The sequence below is a fragment of the Salvelinus sp. IW2-2015 genome, linkage group LG37, assembly GCF_002910315.2.
Source record: "Salvelinus sp. IW2-2015 linkage group LG37, ASM291031v2, whole genome shotgun sequence".
In the NCBI taxonomy this organism is placed as follows: Eukaryota; Metazoa; Chordata; class Actinopteri; order Salmoniformes; family Salmonidae; genus Salvelinus; species Salvelinus sp. IW2-2015.
The window spans coordinates 15,200,133-15,217,785 of NC_036876.1; the positions used below are offsets into that span (position 1 = coordinate 15,200,133).

Here is a 17,653-nt window from a genome sequence, read left to right on the forward strand (position 1 = left end):
CTGTTTTCAACTCTCTAGAGACAGCAGGAGCGGAGAGATATTCTTAATGATCGGCTATGAAAAGCCAACTGACATTTACTCCTGAGGTGCTGACTTGCTGCACCCTCGACAACTACTGTGATTATTATTATTTGACCATGCTGGTCATTTATGAACATTTGAACATCTTGGCCATGTTCTGTTATAATTCCCACCCGGCACAGCCAGAAGAGGACTGGCCACCCCTCATAGCCTGGTTCCTCTCTAGGTTTCTTCCTAGGTTTTGGCCTTTCTAGGGAGTTTTTCCTAGCCACTGTGCTTCTACACCTGCATTGCTTGCTGTTTGGGGTTTTAGGCTGGGTTTCTGTACAGCACTTTGAGATATCAGCTGATGTAAGAAGGGCTATATAAATACATTTGATTTGATTTTTGATTTGATTTGTCTCTAGGTTGGTGTCTGCTGCCCTCTGGTGACCGGTGGAACCAAGACAAATTGTCCATATCCAAAACACGCTGAATAACTTTCATATCTGTGGGATTAGCCATCTCCCTCATCGCTTTGACCTTAGCATGATCAGGCTGCACAACCTCCGAGGACAGCTTATCCCCAAGAAATGTGATTTCCTTCACACTGAACTGACATTTAGCTCGAGTAAGCTTCAAACCATGCTTCTGAACCCTCTGCAGAGTATTTTCCAGCTGCTCATTGTGTTCCTGAATAGTGGACCCCCAGACCTCAAAATCCTCCACATTCACTCGAACTACGTCTAACCTCTCAAACTCCCTCTAACACTTTCCATGGCCTTGTGAAAGAGCAAAGGGGCAGATCTTATGCCAAAAGGTAACCACTTAAAGGAATATCTTCCAAAGGGGGTATTGACAGTACAAAGCTAGGTGCTGGCTGCATCCAACCTCACCTGCCAGAATCCATTTGAAGCATCCAACTTGGAGAACTAATGTGTGCCAGCCAGTTCACACACTATCTCCTCCCTCTTAGGAATCTAAAAATGCTCCCTTTTGATACATTTATTAAGGTCCTTGGGGTCCATACCGACTCTCAGATCTCCATTAGTTGTGTACATTCGCATAACAAGTCCTAACAACTCACATGCTGTATCCCCCAAAAGAGAATCATGACCTTCTGGTACAATCACACACATAGGTGTGTGGTTTCTTGTTCTCCCCTTTACAGTTAGCCGACATGAACCTTTAGTCTCAATTGCTTGGCCATTGTATGCTTAGCGAGCCACAGCCTTATGCATGATGACTGGTTTGTGCTTTAACTCATAAAAATCCCTCATTGATTAGGTTGGCTTTAGCTCCTGTATCCAGCTTTTAAGGTCAAAATTGTACCATTGACCACGAGTGGTACAACCCAGTGGTCACTAGCTACAGTATGGACCTGTGATGGTTCTTGCCCATCCTCCATCCAATCCACAGTGCCCACAAACAAATCACTTTGTTCATTCTCCTCCTTTTCAATGGTGTGAACATTTGGTCTCCCATACTTTGCAAAACACATAATTCCAAAATGATTTTTTCCCTTTCATTCCTAGCAAATTTTTCCAAAGGCAGGACACTTCCTGGCCTGGTGCCTGGTGCCACACCTGTTACAATCATATTGCTTGTGAATCCTTTGCTCATAGCGCCCCCTTGTGTACTTATCTACAAAATCCACTGCTGCGCTTTCTACAACCATAGCAGTTTGCTTGTGTGGAGCTAAAGGTTTTAATATGCAATTGTGCCAGCTCATTCGCCTGGCATATTTTTACTGCACTGTCCAGATGTAACTCACAATCTTTCTCGAACTCTGGAGTCATTTATAACAAACACAATCTGATCTTGACGCATAGATGAGGTTAGGTCTACAAAGAATACACGTCTGTGCTTTTAATTTCAAATCTGTAAGATAGACGTCATACTTTTCACCTCGCTGTGGTATACGACAGAGAAACAGATAATGTTATCATTCTTCTTAGGTGAACAATATGCATCAGACTGATCCAGTACCTCCGCGAACTCGTGTTCATCCTCCTTATTTGCAAATGTGAAGGTATTGAATATATTGATCGCCTGTGGTCCCGCTATAGTAAGAAAGAGAGCAACTTTACGTTCACCCGGCTCATTTGTAACTCAAATGGCAGACATGTACGGCAAAAAACACTGCCGAAATGTTTTCCAATTCGCGCCCATATTCCCATCCAGGCTCAAAGCCTCTGGTGGCTTGATAACATACATTGCTCTTCCATAAACTTCAACATTCACAGAAAAAAAACACGATTTCCACACCTGGTACCATGTATTACTTTGTTAGTTACAGGGAACAGGGACAACCAGCACCATCAACCATAGTTAACTAGTTTTAATGTTATTCTGCATTGCCACATGTACCACAGGTGTCATAAAAGAGTGTCGTAAACCATCACTCAGAACCACATCAATACAAAATGAGTCTGTTAAGTTGAACTAAGCAAGATACTAAATCGTTCAGTTTACATCTTGCCTAAATTTTGCTTAGGCTACTGTAGACTATCGGGGGCTTTAGGCTGCCCACATCTAAGCAAACTATGGCAAAATTTTATTACAATAATAAACCCAGATTTTAGTCTTTAGCCTATGCCTATTGAAATGACAAGTCAAACTTGCAAATGTGCCATTTACACTGTAACTGTTTGTAGTCAACATCTGGCACATAATAATGGCACAATTGCCAGACAATAGCCTGACATTTGTTTTTTAAGTTTGCCCAAGTGTTTCTTGCTCAGAGATTGAGATCCTCTGTCCAACTTTCATCACTCAAACTCTCCTGTTGGATTTATATATAGTTATGCACATGTACAAAATAGATTTATTTACAATTATAAACTGGGTGGTTCGAGCCCTGAATGCTGATTGGCTGACAGCCGTTGTATATCAGACCGTATACCACGGGTATGACAAAACATGTATTTTTACTGCTCTATTACATTGGTATCCAGTTTCTAATAGCAATAAGGCACCTCAGGGGTTAGTGGTATATMGSCKATATACCACATCCCCACGTGCCTTATTGTTAATTATAAACTGAGTTCGAGCCCTGAACGCTGATTGGCTAAAAGCCGTGGTATATCAGACCATATACCARGGYTATGACAAAACATGTATWTTTACTGKTCMAWTACATTGGTATCCYGTMTCTAATAGCAATAAGGCACCTCAGGGGTTAGTGGTATATMGSCKATATACCACATCCCCACGTGCCTTATTGTTAATTATAAACTGAGTTCGAGCCCTGAACGCTGATTGGCTAAAAGCCGTGGTATATCAGACCATATACCATGGATATGACAAAAAATTACGAGTTTATAAAAGCAAAAAAGGCACACTGGGGGTTTGTGGTATATGGCCAATAAACCATGGCTAATGGTGCAGGAACGCCCTGAATTACAGGCTGCAGTTGCACGCTATTGACACAGGCTAGCACACACCAAGCCCAGCACAGGCTAAAACCCAGCTTGAGGGGGCTCCAGTTTAGTGTTCTGTTGTGTGATGCCCAAATGTAAAAAAAAATATTGTACACTGCCAATGATGAAGACTTTTAAAAGACAAATAAGTGCATGTGACATGAGACAGTTTCTCTTGTAAAAATATATGTATGATAGTACCAAATTGGTTGTCTTTATAGACAAGGTATCACATTCAGTCAATACAAACTGAAATCCATGAGCATACAAAATATTCATTCAATAGGCCTACACATACTTATAAAGAACATACAACTAAACAAAAACTAAATCAGGAAGCCAGAACGGTTACCGAACCAATTGTCAGGAAGTCGGCATGTAAGCTGAAGCATCTTTTTTTGGTAGCATCGAACGTGGGTGGCAGAATCATGGTCACAGGGATGGATGTGGGCAGCCTACACGGGGCCAATATTTTTACCCGCATTAGCCCACATCGAGCCAATGTTGGCATGTTTACTGGGAAAAGATGGGGTTATTTCAGGCAGAGTAAAGGCTACCCTCACTAGATATGGGCTGCCCACACTGGGCAAATGCCTTAGGGGCCAACGTGGAGCTGATGAGCAAAGGCATATTAGCCCAATGTTGGCAGCTTACATGGGGCCAATATTTTAGCCCGCATTAAGCTAAATAAAACAGGCTGAGGTAAATAAGTACAGTCGCTAGCAATGTCAATCTAAAAACAGCTTCAATAATGTATTCCTATTTAACAACATTTTCTTATATAAAGACAAATATACAGTAAAGAAAGTGTTCTATTTCCAGTCTTTTCGGTCTTCTGAAACAGTAGGTAGTCAGCTGGTCGTCACCGTCAAAAACACCGTCCCTGGAGAGCGATTCTGATGTAATACTTTTGTGTGGACTGAGCGAGTGCTTGTGAGGTGTCACGAGAATTATGTTCTCAATGTTCATAACCCAAATAAATTATACTACTCAGTCTGCAACCCAGAATTTGTAAGATACTGGTCGAATGAAACAGACGGAGGCCCAGCTATGACAGTCAAAATGTTTATTCACGGGCGCGCTCCTTCGTTGTACAAAACCGTTCATTTTATACTAGCTCCTTACGCACATACTTTTGCACACAAACAGTAGATATCATACACACATACATACACACGAACAGTAGGTATCCTACGCACATACTGTATCAATACCCAGCCGACAAAGATTAGGGACCGTGAGAAGCACCCCCTGTCCTTTCCCAAATCTCTCAGCGGCCCCTAGCCAAGGTCGGCACCGAATCTTGCTCAGACAGTCTGTGTTTAAGATACTATAGAGACATATTGTACAGATATATTGTTTTACCCTAATTCTGACTAAAACTACACACATCCTTTATTATAATTTTACTGACTAAGACTACACACATCATTAATAATAAGTTGATGATTCTAATGTATTTCATTGATGATTCTAATCAATTACATACAATTATATAGTTTCAGGGTGGAATAATCTAGTCATTCATTTAAACATATAAATTCCATCAACATGAGGTGAAATAGAATTAGAACTGCCTGCGTCCTCCGTGACCGCAACGAGGTAAAATAGAGCCAAGCAACCAGCATAGCAACGGACGCTTTGATTCATTCCTTAGGCCGGTCAGAATTTTGCAAGCTCTAGCAACAGCCCCATCAACGAAAGCTAGAACTCATTGAATCCCATTGTGACGCAGGGAGGTGGACACTTTTTGGCAGGAGGACACTATTTGGCATGACAGGCCCACTTCGTGCCAATGTGGGCATGTTCGCTGGGTACAGTGGCGACCCGTCATTTAGGGCAGGTGGGGCACTATATCTACCGTAGCTTTGATTGGACTGATCATGTCAACATCATACTTTCAAAATCTTACTTAGCAAGCTAGACAAGCAGTCATCATCATGAATCAAGTCGACAATCTACTGGCAAATCCTTGTCAATCCTTGTCATATGAAGAGAAATTATAGATAAAAACGTATCGGTGCTCATCGGCCATAACAAGTTGGGAATTGCAAATTCAACAATGCGTGGTTTGGAAAGAATCAGTGGCTAACTGCAACCATTGAAAAGCAATCATCTAGCCTGCTATTCAGAGAAGGTGGTCCAAGTCTGGGTTTAAGGATCTCTTTTCCAAGCTTTAAAGGATAAACATTCACATGCAACACCATGGGCAAGGAAAGGTTGAATACATTGGCCATGCTGTCAATCCAGCATGACTTCTGCAGCGTTCATAACAACTGGAAACTCGGAACTGGGAAATCTCAGACTTCAGTGAGTTCAAGACAACTAGGAACTCCACTGACTGGCAAGAAGCCTTGTGGTTAGAGCGTTGGGACAGTAACCGAAAGGTTGCAGGATCGAATCCCTGAGCTGACAAGGTAAGAATCTGTCATTCTGCCCCTCAGCAAGGCAGTTAGCTGCTGTGGATGTTGATTATGGCAGCCCCCTGCACCTCTATGATCCAGAGGGGTTGGGTTAAATGTGGAAGATGCATTCAGTTGTACAACTCACTAGGTATCCCCCTTTCCCTATTCAAGTGAGCACAACAAGGTGAGTCCAAAAATGTATTCTATGCTGCTGCATACATTATATAATATGCCAGGGAGATATGTATACTGTAGATAAGAAAGTAATACTAAATACTACTGTTAGAAGCCCATGTGCCTCACCCTAATAATTTGGTCTCTTTCCCCCTCATAACTTAACCAACTGTTCTGACTTGGTGGTGCATATGTAGCCTATAGCCTGTTTTAGAGAAATATCATCATCGAATATTGTAAGAGATCTCATTGTCTGCTTATATGTCCCCTTTATTTATCCTACGGTTTTGACTTGGTGTACAGGGAGAATACTGTAAGAACGGCCCATTTTCTGAATTCTGTCGCTGTTCATTTCAAAAGTGCTGAACCAATAATTATATTGACTCACTCATTAATGTCTGAATATCCGCTCATCATTCCCTTATGCCATAGTTTGTACATCTCAATTGTCAGTAGAAACCACATTTGTTTAAGCAAGTCAGCCATATCAGCTATGGTTTTGTTTAAAAGTAGTAAATGAGGCTGAATGAACTCTTCGCTGCCAGACAATGTTCCACTGATAGCCAGGTGTAGCAGTGGTAAGTATTCACTCTATAGTGCTGAAAATAAAGCTCTGCTGTTGGGAAAGCTTTATGTAGGCTCTAACAGTTTGTGGGCACCGTTTGTTACCGTTTTAGTGCAATAAAAGGATTGTTTAGGGTTGGGTTGTGTAGTGGCTTTGCTGGCATGCATCTAAACAAAATTGTTGGGCCTCAACAAGATTTAGGCTACATGCTAAAATCGCCACTGGCTGTGTACACAGTACATCTTAATTATGTTCAAAGACCTGTGACAGGACACCATCCTGGGATCATCAAACGACAACACAGAGTCAAGCTCCATCTTAAATAATGAGGAATCCGTAAGGGGCACACACCGACGCTCGCCGATTCTGTCTGCTTCACTTTCTGCTCCGCTTTCTGCAAATGAATGATTTGGTGGTTATCAAACACTTATCAAAACATCTGCATAGGTGGCACAGCGAGGAGGGCTGGAAATCAATTGGCTCTGCCTCTTCAGATATGACCCAAAAAGAGAGTGAGAGAGATCAGAGAGAGAGAGAAATAAAATGGAGGGAGAGAGAAATAAAAAGGGTAGATAGAAAGACTACTGTGCATGATCTGAGGCTCGTTTGTTCCCTCAAATGTGACACAAAACCTGCGATGCTTCTTCTTGTTTCAGGTCCATCCCTATTGAGCTGTGGGATAAAAGTCATCATGCCTGTTTGACCCACCAGGGGCAGTTATAAACTGGGAACACAAGGCGACAAACTGCAATAATGCTGTGTTCGTAACCAAGTGGGAAGTGGGAATTTATACATACGACTGGGAAAAATCCACTTGAACAGCCCTCCAACTGTGGGAAACTTGTCTATCATCCAGAGCTCCCACATGCTGACTTCTGGTGTACAATACAATGCCCCATCTTGACAGTCAGACGCACTCTGAAGGCCTCTTGTCATTGCCATAAAATTACTCTGATTTTTGTGCTAATGTTTTGCATCCGACAGACAATACCTGCTGCAGAGATTTTTTACAACCATTCTTCTGTTATTTTTTATTCATTCTGAGCTGCTCCTGTGAAGCAAAGGAAGGGCTTTGAGGTTTGCCAGTTAAGATTAACATTGCCTGGAGGAGTTTCAGACTAGTTGTATAAAATGTGTGATGGCAAGTCTCCATGGTTTGTTAACTGTAACGAGACATATGCAGTGCCGTGAAAAAGTATTTCACCCCTTTCTGATTTTCTCTATTTTTACGTAATGGGACCCTTGTCGTCAAAAAAGTTATACTTTTGACTCATCTGTCCAGAGAAAATTCTTCCAAGAGTCTTGATGATCATCCAGGTGCTTCCAGGTGCTTTTTGGCAAACTTGAGCAAACTTTTTGAACAAGATGGGTCCCATTATGTCTGGAGCAAGACAATTATGCAGCAAGACAATGATCCAAAACACACAATCAAGTCTACGTGAAAATGGCTAAAAACCTACATATTTCAAGTTTTGGAATGGCCTAGTCAAAGTCCAGACTTAATCCCAATTAAGACTTGAAACGAGCATTTAATGCTTGAAAACTGACAAATGTTGCTGAGTTAAAGCAGTTCTGCATGCAAGAGTGGGCCGAAATTCATCGACAGCCACGTGAGAGACTGATCAACAACTACAGGAAGCATTTGGTTGCAGTCATTGCCGCTGAAGGTGGCACAACCAGTTACTGAGTGTAAGGGGGAAATTACTTTTTCACACAGGGCAATTGGGTGTTTCATAACTTTGTTTAATAAATATTTGTAAACTCAGGTTCCCTTTATGTAATATTAGATGTTGTTTGAAGATCTGATAACATTCATTATCAAAAATAGAGAAAATCTAAAATGGGGCAAATACTTTGTCACAGCACTGTAGTCGTGTTTAATGTAAACTCTCACGGCTCCTTGGATATAAAATATTGTTAAACGGACAGACTTGCCATCCAAATTTAAATTCAAGAGGAACGCTGGGTGGAGTCATATTTTTCTTAGGAATTAAAAGCAATGTTCATATGCATATGTGATTATAGCATCAGGCCAACTTATTGATCATCATCAGCATCACCACAGTAATCATCATCATTGCCCTATCCATCCAACATTGTAATGACAGGGATGGGTTTGGTGATGATACATCGCTTCCAAAAGTTACAAAATAAGGATAACCTTCAGTTTACAAAACAAACTATTTCTGTCCTTGGTCACGTGCAAAGTGTTCGACCTTTAACGTCACTTCAACCAAACTACAGGAAAACGTCATTCTATATACCACCATTGATTGGACGCGACTACTACTTGCAGATCTTTCTGATTTGTGATTGGCTCAACCTCACGGTCTTGCCGCTGGGTTACTCGGCTCCTTCAGTTTGTGTTATCACTAAAAATGGCGAGTTGGTGTGTACGAGCTGTAAGACAGAGTTACTATGTTGCGGCATCGCCTTCATTAATAAGGTAATACATTGTGTGCTTTATAATATGTTTGTTCAGATCATTGTAACGTTGTCGTGTGTGAAGTAACTAGCTAGCTTGTGCCATTTGCTATCACCCTTGGTGCTTGCTAGCTATGTAACGTTTCAACATGTCATATGCTGCTTTCATAATGGGAGCACATTTCTTATAGGAAAGCAAACTGAATGAAATGTTGAACATAAAAAAAATAGTTGAATCCTATGAGGCTGTTAAAAGAATTAACTAGTATAGCTAACTCAATCTACTAACGTAGCTGGCTAGCTAACGTTAGCTAGTTAAACAACCTTGCTTTCATGAACTAACGTTAGCAGGTTTAACGTTATGCTCAGCTAGTCACAATGCTGCCAAGTCAGATGGCTTACCTACTAAAACGCCACAATATACTTCGCCCATGTATTGGCAAAGTAGAGCACATGCAATCAGAGAGATTCACCAAATGGGAGATTGACAAGTTGAAAGAAGCCATGACCATGGGGAGGAAACATTTAAGGCACGTGCCACCAATTAACGATTTGCCTGATGACGCATACACTTAAAGTAGTTGCAACCATTGCTACACACTTACATTCATTTACAAGAATACCAGTAAACTAAAGTGACCACTGCATAAACAGCTGAAGTTCTGTTGTGTATCTAACCCATTTCCCTCTGTTCTGTTAGGGCATCCCCGCGGCTCCTATGCACAGCAGCTCATCAGAAGAGTGGCCAGGGGTCGGAGGAGGACCAGAAGGCTGAGCAGAGCCCTGCAGAGAAGGCCTTGGTCGAGGAGAAGGGTCAGCTGGAGGAGCAGCTTAAAGAGGTCACGGTGAGTCTGGCTCCAGGGTGAAGTTTCCCTAGGTACAGATCTAGGATAAGCTTCCCCTCCTCCAATCCAACCTTAAGCATTAGGGGGAAACACAACACTGACCCAAGATCAGTGTCTAGGAGGGGGATCTTCACCCTACTCCTGGGTCACTACACCAGCCACTACATAGACTCGGTTCCAACATCCACGCTAGCTCCCGACTGGTACAGCGGTCTAAGGCACTGCATCTCAGTGCTAGAAGCGTCACTACAGACCCTGGTTCGATTCCAGACTGTATCACAACAGGCTGTGATTGGAGTCCCATAGGGCGGCGCACAATGGGCGCAGCGTCATCTGGGTTTGGCCAGGGTAGGCTGTCATTGTAAATACGAATTAGTTCTTGACTGACTTGCCTAGTTAAATAAAAACAAAATGCTCCCCTAGAATGAAGCCTGCTTACATTCCTACTGGTATACTAGTATGGACATTGAAAGGTATACATAGACTCGTATTTACACTGTTGCTGTGATGTCATCCTGGCTGAATTTTTAAGTCAGAAGAGCTTTGAGAAAAATATCTGCTCATGGGGTCTCTGTGTGGTCTCAGAATTAGTGTGGTTGTCTCGGTCTACAGGACAAGTACACGCGGTCTCTGGCAGACATGGAGAACCTCAGGACGAGGAGTCAGAAGATGGTGGAAGACGCAAAGAAATATGGTGACTTGATGTTTGCATATTTATTTGTCTCACCAGTGCAGACAGAGCAGACAGACATACTTATAGGTGGTATTTAAAACCATAATTTTGGTTCATTGACAGCAAGGAACACAGTATAAAGTTAATATGTAGGCATATTGCATATTGCATGATGTTGTGGTGTTCAGTCTGTTTTTCAGAATACAGAATGCATCTCTCTTTTCTTCCCACACCTATCAGGAATCCAAGGCTTCTGCAAAGACCTGCTGGAGGTGGCGGACATCTTGGAGAAGGCGACGGAGAGCGTGCCCAAGGAGGAGGTGACCTCTCAGAAGAACCCCCACCTGAAGAACCTGTACGACGGCCTGGTGATGACGGAGACGCAGGTCCAGAAGGTCTTCGCCAAGCACGGCCTGTTCAAGCTCAACCCCGACGGAGGGCAGAGGTTTGACCCCTATGAGCACGAGGCAGTTTTTCACGCCCCCGTGGAGGGTAAAGAGCCTGGCACGGTCGCCATAGTAACCAAGGTGGGCTACAAGCTCCATGGGCGCACCCTCCGGCCGGCGCTGGTGGGCGTGGCCAAAGCCCCTTAAAAAATAGATTCATTGCGACCGTGATGTTGTTGCCTGGGCGACGGATCGCCTTGGGTACAGCAGGCTGGTCAGAGCCCCCTCCCCCAACCACCTAACGTTGCCTCAAAGAGGCAGGAATCCAACTGGAACTGATATCATTACCATGGACGACATCATCACACAGCCTGTTTTGACTGTGCATATCGATTCTCCACCCTTCTCCGGAAGTGTGCACTTGCTCACTCCCCGTCATGAATTGAAAAGCATTGTTGGTATAAGCATTGGCTGGAGGGAGTTTACGTCGTCTTTAAATCCATGACAGGGAGTGTGCAAGTGCAGATAATTGGGACAGAACCCATGTATATGCCTGGAGCAAATATGTTTTAACAGAAATAACACATGTAATGGTATGTAGAGCACAGAACCAGTTTCATGCAAGTTCTTTCAGTCATCGGGGTCAGATTCCATTCTTCTCTTTGTCCAGTCATTGTAATTATTGTGTTATGGATGGGAGAATGTAATGGATCTCATTGATTATAGAGCAAACTGTTGTCTTCACTATCATTGGAGAACTATCATAACTCTCGTACAATTGAATTTAAAATAATGACATTTTTCCTGTAAGATGAGCTGTCTTTGGCACAACTTAACCCTGTATATTGCTGTTTTAGTATTGCTTCCAGGAACACTTTTACATGTACTGTATACTTCATTTTCATAAATGATGTCTAGACAAATTGATTATTGTTCAGGTACAGTAGGACACTGACTATGGTGGTCAAATTGATTACAGATTCACCTGAGATAAGCAACATGATGTTGAACCTCTGATGTAATAATTCCGGACTTCACTGTTTTGGCAGATGTCGACAGCATAATACTGATTGAGTTTATCCAATAACTATTTGAACTGAACATTATAGTGAGTGAGTGTCACAGCAGCATTTAAATAAACAGATTTACTTTGAATCAGAAGTCCCCTGATTTTATTGCTTTCGATTTGACTATTACCCTGTAGGTAGAAGGCTTCCTAAATGTAGAACACTCAAACTATCAGCGATATTACCACATACTCACCCGATGCTGTAAAAATTAACCAAGGAAGCCATAGAAGTATAAAGTATTTGCACTTTTAATACAAAACATCCTGTGCAACCACAAAGAATGGGCCATCAAAAATTCCCCCTCAACATTTTCGACCACTGAGTTGTCAACAAACGCTTTGACTTCCTAAGCATACTACTGATACACATGAACAGTTTAACAGCATACTACGACAACACACGCAAAAGGCTTAGAATGGTTCTCACTCGCATGTTTAAGATTTGTTTTTCATCTTTTTAAAGTTATAAAAAAGTTCCTGAAATAAAATACTGTACATTTCACAGGTCAGTATTAATATGTTCAATTTCTTACAAAAAAATCATGTACATTTGGTAAAATATTTTTGCAAAAAATTCCACAGAAACAAAATAAAACCTTTCTCCCCGCCCTCATAGAAAAGTCTTGATGTTTAGAAACAATTCAAATGGAAATAATTTATCAAGCCATTTAACCATAATGTACTGTTTACATCATTTAAAACACTTGGCTTCACATGCAAAAACAGGCAAAACACTCCCGTATGCTCGTATCAAATGGTAATGATGTTTCATAGAACAACAAAAGTGTAATTTCAACCACCTATAAAATGTTAGCTTTTGAACATGAAAAAGAGGCTGAAACAATTCAGAATGACATCTACTGATGGGAAGCTTTAGCTTAACTGTGAGTGTTTCCCTTGGTCATAAAATCTGTGCCATAGGTAAAATGGTTTGGCACAGCAATGTCACACCCTGATTATTAAACAAGGCTATGGGAAGCAGACTGTGTGTATTCATGTCTTTGAACTTTTTACAATGACAATGGTTGAAGTAGTTCGCTACTAGCTTTGACAGGAAATGAAATGAGAGACTGATAATAGGCACGGTCAACTTTAGAGGTTCTAGCCTAGACTGAACTCTGACCTCTCATGCTGACTTCTTACCACAGCCTGGGTCTCATTCAGTAGGCACCAAACGGAAGACAATAGGGTGAAACAGGGAGGGACCACCTGGCCTTGTCCAATAAGAAATTATTATTTGATGTTCTCTAATAAACATAACACTGGGCTGACCAGCCAGCTCCACCTCTGAACGCAGGGCAACTGGCTCCCTGCAGCAGAAACAGCAGTGAGGAATGGGGCTTTAGTTTTATGGCAAAATCCCTATCAGTAAAAAAGCACCAATATCCAAGAGTCAGTACATGGACAGGGAGAGGCGGAGGGAGGAAAATAGAACAAGAAGCAGCACAAAACGAAATCGTAATGCTTTGACAGAGATCGAGCTTGAACACTCCACTACTTCTTACGCCCACCCCTCGCTCTCCCAGCCTCAGCCCCACTTTTGTATTCCAACTCTCCCCGTCAACCGATGCCCATTCAAAACTCAATTTACATTTAAATGGCGCTCTCCTGCCACCTCTCTGATCGACACGCACAAAAGCCCTCGGCACCGCAGAGGAAATTGAAAAGAAATCATAGATGATGCCGTTATGGTTCAAAAACAGTTGTTTTCTCTTTAAACCAGATAAGGAGATATCTAGTCTTTGATTGTAAACCGTGCCGGTTGTTGCGACAAATAGAAATCTTCAGGTAGGCGATGCGAGAACCCAGGGGCCTTGTCAGTGTATGGATACTTTGAAGCTTATGGGGAAGCATAAATAAAATATATTGCTTTTATTACTTCTGTGGTATGATAAACATACTATGATGGGGACGCCCACAAGGCCTATACGTGTGACAAAGGAGCCTGGTGGGAGGAGCTATAGGAGGACAGGCTCCTCCGACCAGCCTCCATTGGTATGCGATCATTACATCTACTTCCCAGCGTCAAACTTGATACTCCTCAACACTGTTTCTATACACCCACACCACATCTATATCCCTGCAGTAGTTCACCTTTTCCATTTTAAACAGGCTAACTGGACGTCAGAAAGATAAGGTGCCAGTGGACACTTCAAAGTACCTGTGCTGGGAACAGACAATGGAAAACATCAATGTCTAATAGCAACCAAGCTTTCGTCCCTTTACTCTACCAGATTATTCCTGCCCTTTGATATTGTACTTGCAAGGCCATGTGATGTGTACAGTAGCCTATATGAATGCTGTGACTGTAAAACAAAACAAAAATATGAACCAAGAAGTTAGATTGAGCAAATGTAGCAGGTCTTCAAAACATTTAAATTTGACTTTACTCCCTTTGGATAAGTGAAACACTGGCAAACAAAAACAGCAAGCAACCGGTGATAAGAAGACAATAATCATGCACCACATATTCAGTCTGACAGGCCATCACACAGTTAACACCACAACATCCAAACCAAGGGGCTGGCAAACGTTACCTGTGATGGAACAGGGTAGTAAAAAAAACTAGTGATAGCCTATATGCTCATTTGGCAAACAAGAGATTTTTGATTTGTGCTTAAGGATTGTACGTATGTCATTGGTTAATGCCCATATTTAAACATTTAAAAGTTTATATCCTTCTTAGTGAATAGCCTACTAGAATCAGAAATCATGCAGGGGGATGGAACAGAATAGTGAGAGGTTAGGCTATTCCTCTCATAGTGCCAAATTCTGAGCCTGACATCCTAAGGTAGACTGCTACAAGAGTCAAAATGGAGATTACTGCAGTACTCTACGAGAGCGTTTGCTGCCAAATACTGACTCCTGTATGCTTTTGCCGGCCTTCATCTCTTCATGGGAAGAATAGGATGATATGCCCCCTGCGTTCCAGCACAGTGTGACTGTATTGCTGTTTGAATAGGCACTAACTTGTGCTCTCCAAAACGACATCCTGACCTAAAGGAAGCTAGCCTGGTCCCAGATCTGTTGGTGTTGTCTGGTCAATGACCATAGGAGTTGGCTAGACAGCACCAACTAATTTGGGACCAGGCTAAAAGGAAGCTGGAGGCAAACTATACGTAACAATTTATACTTTGAGAACAGCTTTGAAAACAGTGTTGTCTGGTTTGCCCAGCAGCATTAGGCGATCCTTCACTGGAGTTTCAATACAGAGACCCTGTATCATCTACCCATACGAATACATTATCATTCATATGGATTCAAATGCAAAAATATATATCTGTTCATCACTCTCCTGTAAATGGTATCCAAACTTTAATTTTTTTTAAGAAAGGGGAAATCCTTATTCTTTGCAATGTACATATTCACAAACAGTCCTGTGGTCGACGACGTTGGACAAAATGAGATAAAAGGTGGTAAAATCCAATAGTTTGGTCTATGTGGAGCTTACGAGTGCAAAATCTCACATCTAACAAGACACACCGAGACGCATCAATCCAACGGAGAACAGAGTCATGATCCTTCTTATAATCCTCAGTCCCCACAAACTCCATACACACATTGTTAGGACACTTCCCAGTCCAGTTCCTACAAACCCGATGGACTGTTAGGATATGTCTCGGGATATCCAGCCGCTCTCTGTGAGGAAGCTGAGGATGCGTTTCTTGAGCACCTTGTCCAGGTAGCTTGGCAGGCGGCTCTTGGAGGCGATGCCCTGGCGCTTCTGAAGGTGGTCCTTGATGATGATGGTCTTGACGGTCAGGTAGCGTGTGGGGCTGAGGTTGAGAGTGTTACACAGCACCTTCTCCCGGTCCGACAGCAGTTCAAAGCCGGACAGGTTCTCAATGGCCGCAAACTCGCCTTCCTTGCCCTCCTCTTTGATGACGCCACCGCCCACTCCTCCACCTACCGCCCCTCCTCCAAGCCCTCCCCCTCCTCCCCCGGTGCCGAGCCCGCCGCCTCGGCCTGTTTTGGAGGTAGCCACGCTCTTGTTCTCCTTGCGTTTCTCCCGTTTGTGCCGCGCCGACTCGTACTCGGCCGACTCGTCCAGTCGTGCGATGCCGTTGCGGCGGTATCGTTGCAGCTCTCGTACCTTGACACGCAGCATGCGCTCCTTGTGCATGTTGTCAAAGAAGTCCTCAAACTCCCGCAGAGCCATGAACTGGCACATCCCCCGTAACTTGACCCGATGCTCCTTCTCCTCCTTGGTGATCTTACGCTTTGGCACTGTAGGAACGGCTGGAGCTCCCGGCGTCACAATGGGATTGGTCAGCATCAGAAGGGTCCCCACTACTCCTCCTCCAACTCCGGCGGCGCCACCACTACCCCCGCCACCTACAACTCCCAGCGTGCCTGGCTTCTCCTTGTCCTTCTTATCTCGCCCAAGGAAGACGGGCACCAGGTTGTAGTCGCGGGCCACATTCTTGCGCCGCTGACGCTCCCGCAGCTTGCGCACGTACATGTCCACGTGCGCCCGCTTCATTTCAATCTCCACGTCTTCATCGTCGTAGTTGACCGATAGGCCGCTGATGAGCTTCTCTGCCTCCTGGTCATACTCAATTTCATAGTCGTCGCGAAGGGGCATATAGCCCAGCTGCTGCTGCTCGCCCAGGGTCACGTCCAGCGGGGGCAGGGGGGTGGTGAGGCTGGGGGACAGGGGGGCACCGCTGGGGCAGGTGTGGTCCGTTACCCGGTTGGGGATACTTTCGGGGACGCAGGCCTTGCCCAGGTTGCCGTGAATGTACATTCTGACGTAGTGGTCCATGACTTCCTGGGGAGTCCGAGACGCCCCCACGTGAGTGGCCATGTCCTCCTGAAAGACAACACACAGGGCAGAGCGTTACTTGGGAGGGGATGTTGTTTTTTACCTCATAAAATGCAGATAGTTACACATACAGGGATACATCACTGCAAGCATCTAGACAGACAGACAGACACTGCATGCATTGCTATACACTATTACCATACGTGTGTTGAAATCCGTTGATAGGCGATACATACAACAGATCCATTTTAACAGATGACTAGCCTACATTAAACTAAACGTTTTCATAAATGCAGTGCAGGTTTGCAACCTGGATTGCAATGTACATTTGCATCAACAAAAATATGCATTATAACAATTTAGCCAGCTAGCTGTAATCAGGACTAAAACCAGGTGGATTTCAAGGCTTGCAGAGTTGCATCGATATTGCCAACTCTCGACAGGACATGGCTGTCAGTCTGAAGTTGTCCAATGTATTCGGGAGATACTCATGAAAAATACAGTGTACGTTTACTCATTCACATTTAACCTGCACGTGTTTGTATTCTAGCTAGATAGCTATGAGACAAGTAGGCTATACATTGAAATACCCAGTTTCCAAAGCCATATTGCTCGATCGCATCGAGTAGCGACTGCTCTTCCCTGCTAGTCCATCCTCCCTCCGCTTCGGGACCCCAGAGTGTGAAGCGCCCGCCGTCGACTTGCTGATAACCGTGCCATCGCCGATGATTACCGATTTCTGCACCCGCGGAGAAGCATTCCGGACACAGTTCGATATCTGGGCAGTCAGTACAGCGAAGTCTCAGATTTGTAACGTCTGCAAGGCAGTTCACGCAGTACTTCTTTCCTAGGTCGGCCATGTTGCTGGCTTCTTGCTTGTTGTTGGAAGCAGCAGTGTCGCGGGGGGAGGGCATGCGTACTGGAG

The 17,653-nt window shown here is 43.5% G+C and overlaps 2 protein-coding genes and 1 long non-coding RNA gene across 3 annotated transcripts in view; 1 reads left to right on the forward strand and 2 right to left on the reverse strand.

Annotated features, from left to right (window-relative positions):
* The first annotated feature begins 8,852 nt into the window (after window positions 1–8,852).
* Window positions 8,853–11,661, forward strand: LOC111960220 (grpE protein homolog 1, mitochondrial). Its single transcript, XM_023982111.3, has 4 exons — window positions 8,853–9,012; window positions 9,691–9,835; window positions 10,448–10,529; window positions 10,749–11,661. The coding sequence occupies exons 1-4, from the start codon at window positions 8,945–8,947 to the stop codon at window positions 11,099–11,101; spliced, it is 648 nt and encodes a 215-aa protein (XP_023837879.1). The 5' UTR covers window positions 8,853–8,944; the 3' UTR covers window positions 11,102–11,661.
* The window catches only part of LOC139023852 (uncharacterized), a 278,919-nt gene continuing 272,834 nt past the window's right edge, over window positions 11,569–17,653 (reverse strand). The window contains exons 2-3 of the long non-coding RNA XR_011475042.1: window positions 11,776–14,955; window positions 11,569–11,661 (exon numbers count right to left, since the gene is read on the reverse strand). This is a non-coding gene — a long non-coding RNA (uncharacterized lncRNA). The remainder of the gene's footprint in view (window positions 11,662–11,775; window positions 14,956–17,653) is intronic.
* LOC111960219 (transcriptional adapter 2-beta) lies at window positions 12,195–17,634 on the reverse strand. The gene is made up of 2 exons (XM_023982110.3): window positions 17,319–17,634; window positions 12,195–16,776 (listed from the first exon to the last, which is right to left on the reverse strand). Exons 1-2 carry the CDS (start codon window positions 17,586–17,588, stop codon window positions 15,571–15,573), a joined length of 1,476 nt encoding a protein of 491 aa, XP_023837878.2. The 5' UTR covers window positions 17,589–17,634; the 3' UTR covers window positions 12,195–15,570.

Coding starts and splice junctions, on each gene's coding strand:
- LOC111960220 (XM_023982111.3), top strand. CDS start 8,945: ATGGCGAGTTGGTGTGTACGAGCTGTAAGACAGAGTTACTATGTTGCG. Junction 9,836..10,447: donor AGCAGCTTAAAGAGGTCACG/GTGAGTCTGGCT, acceptor CTCGGTCTACAG/GACAAGTACACGCGGTCTCT. Junction 10,530..10,748: donor GGAAGACGCAAAGAAATATG/GTGACTTGATGT, acceptor CACACCTATCAG/GAATCCAAGGCTTCTGCAAA.
- LOC111960219 (XM_023982110.3), bottom strand. CDS start 17,588: ATGGCCGACCTAGGAAAGAAGTACTGCGTGAACTGCCTTGCAGACGTT. Junction 16,777..17,318: donor AATATGGCTTTGGAAACTGG/GTATTTCAATGT, acceptor GTTGTCTTTCAG/GAGGACATGGCCACTCACGT.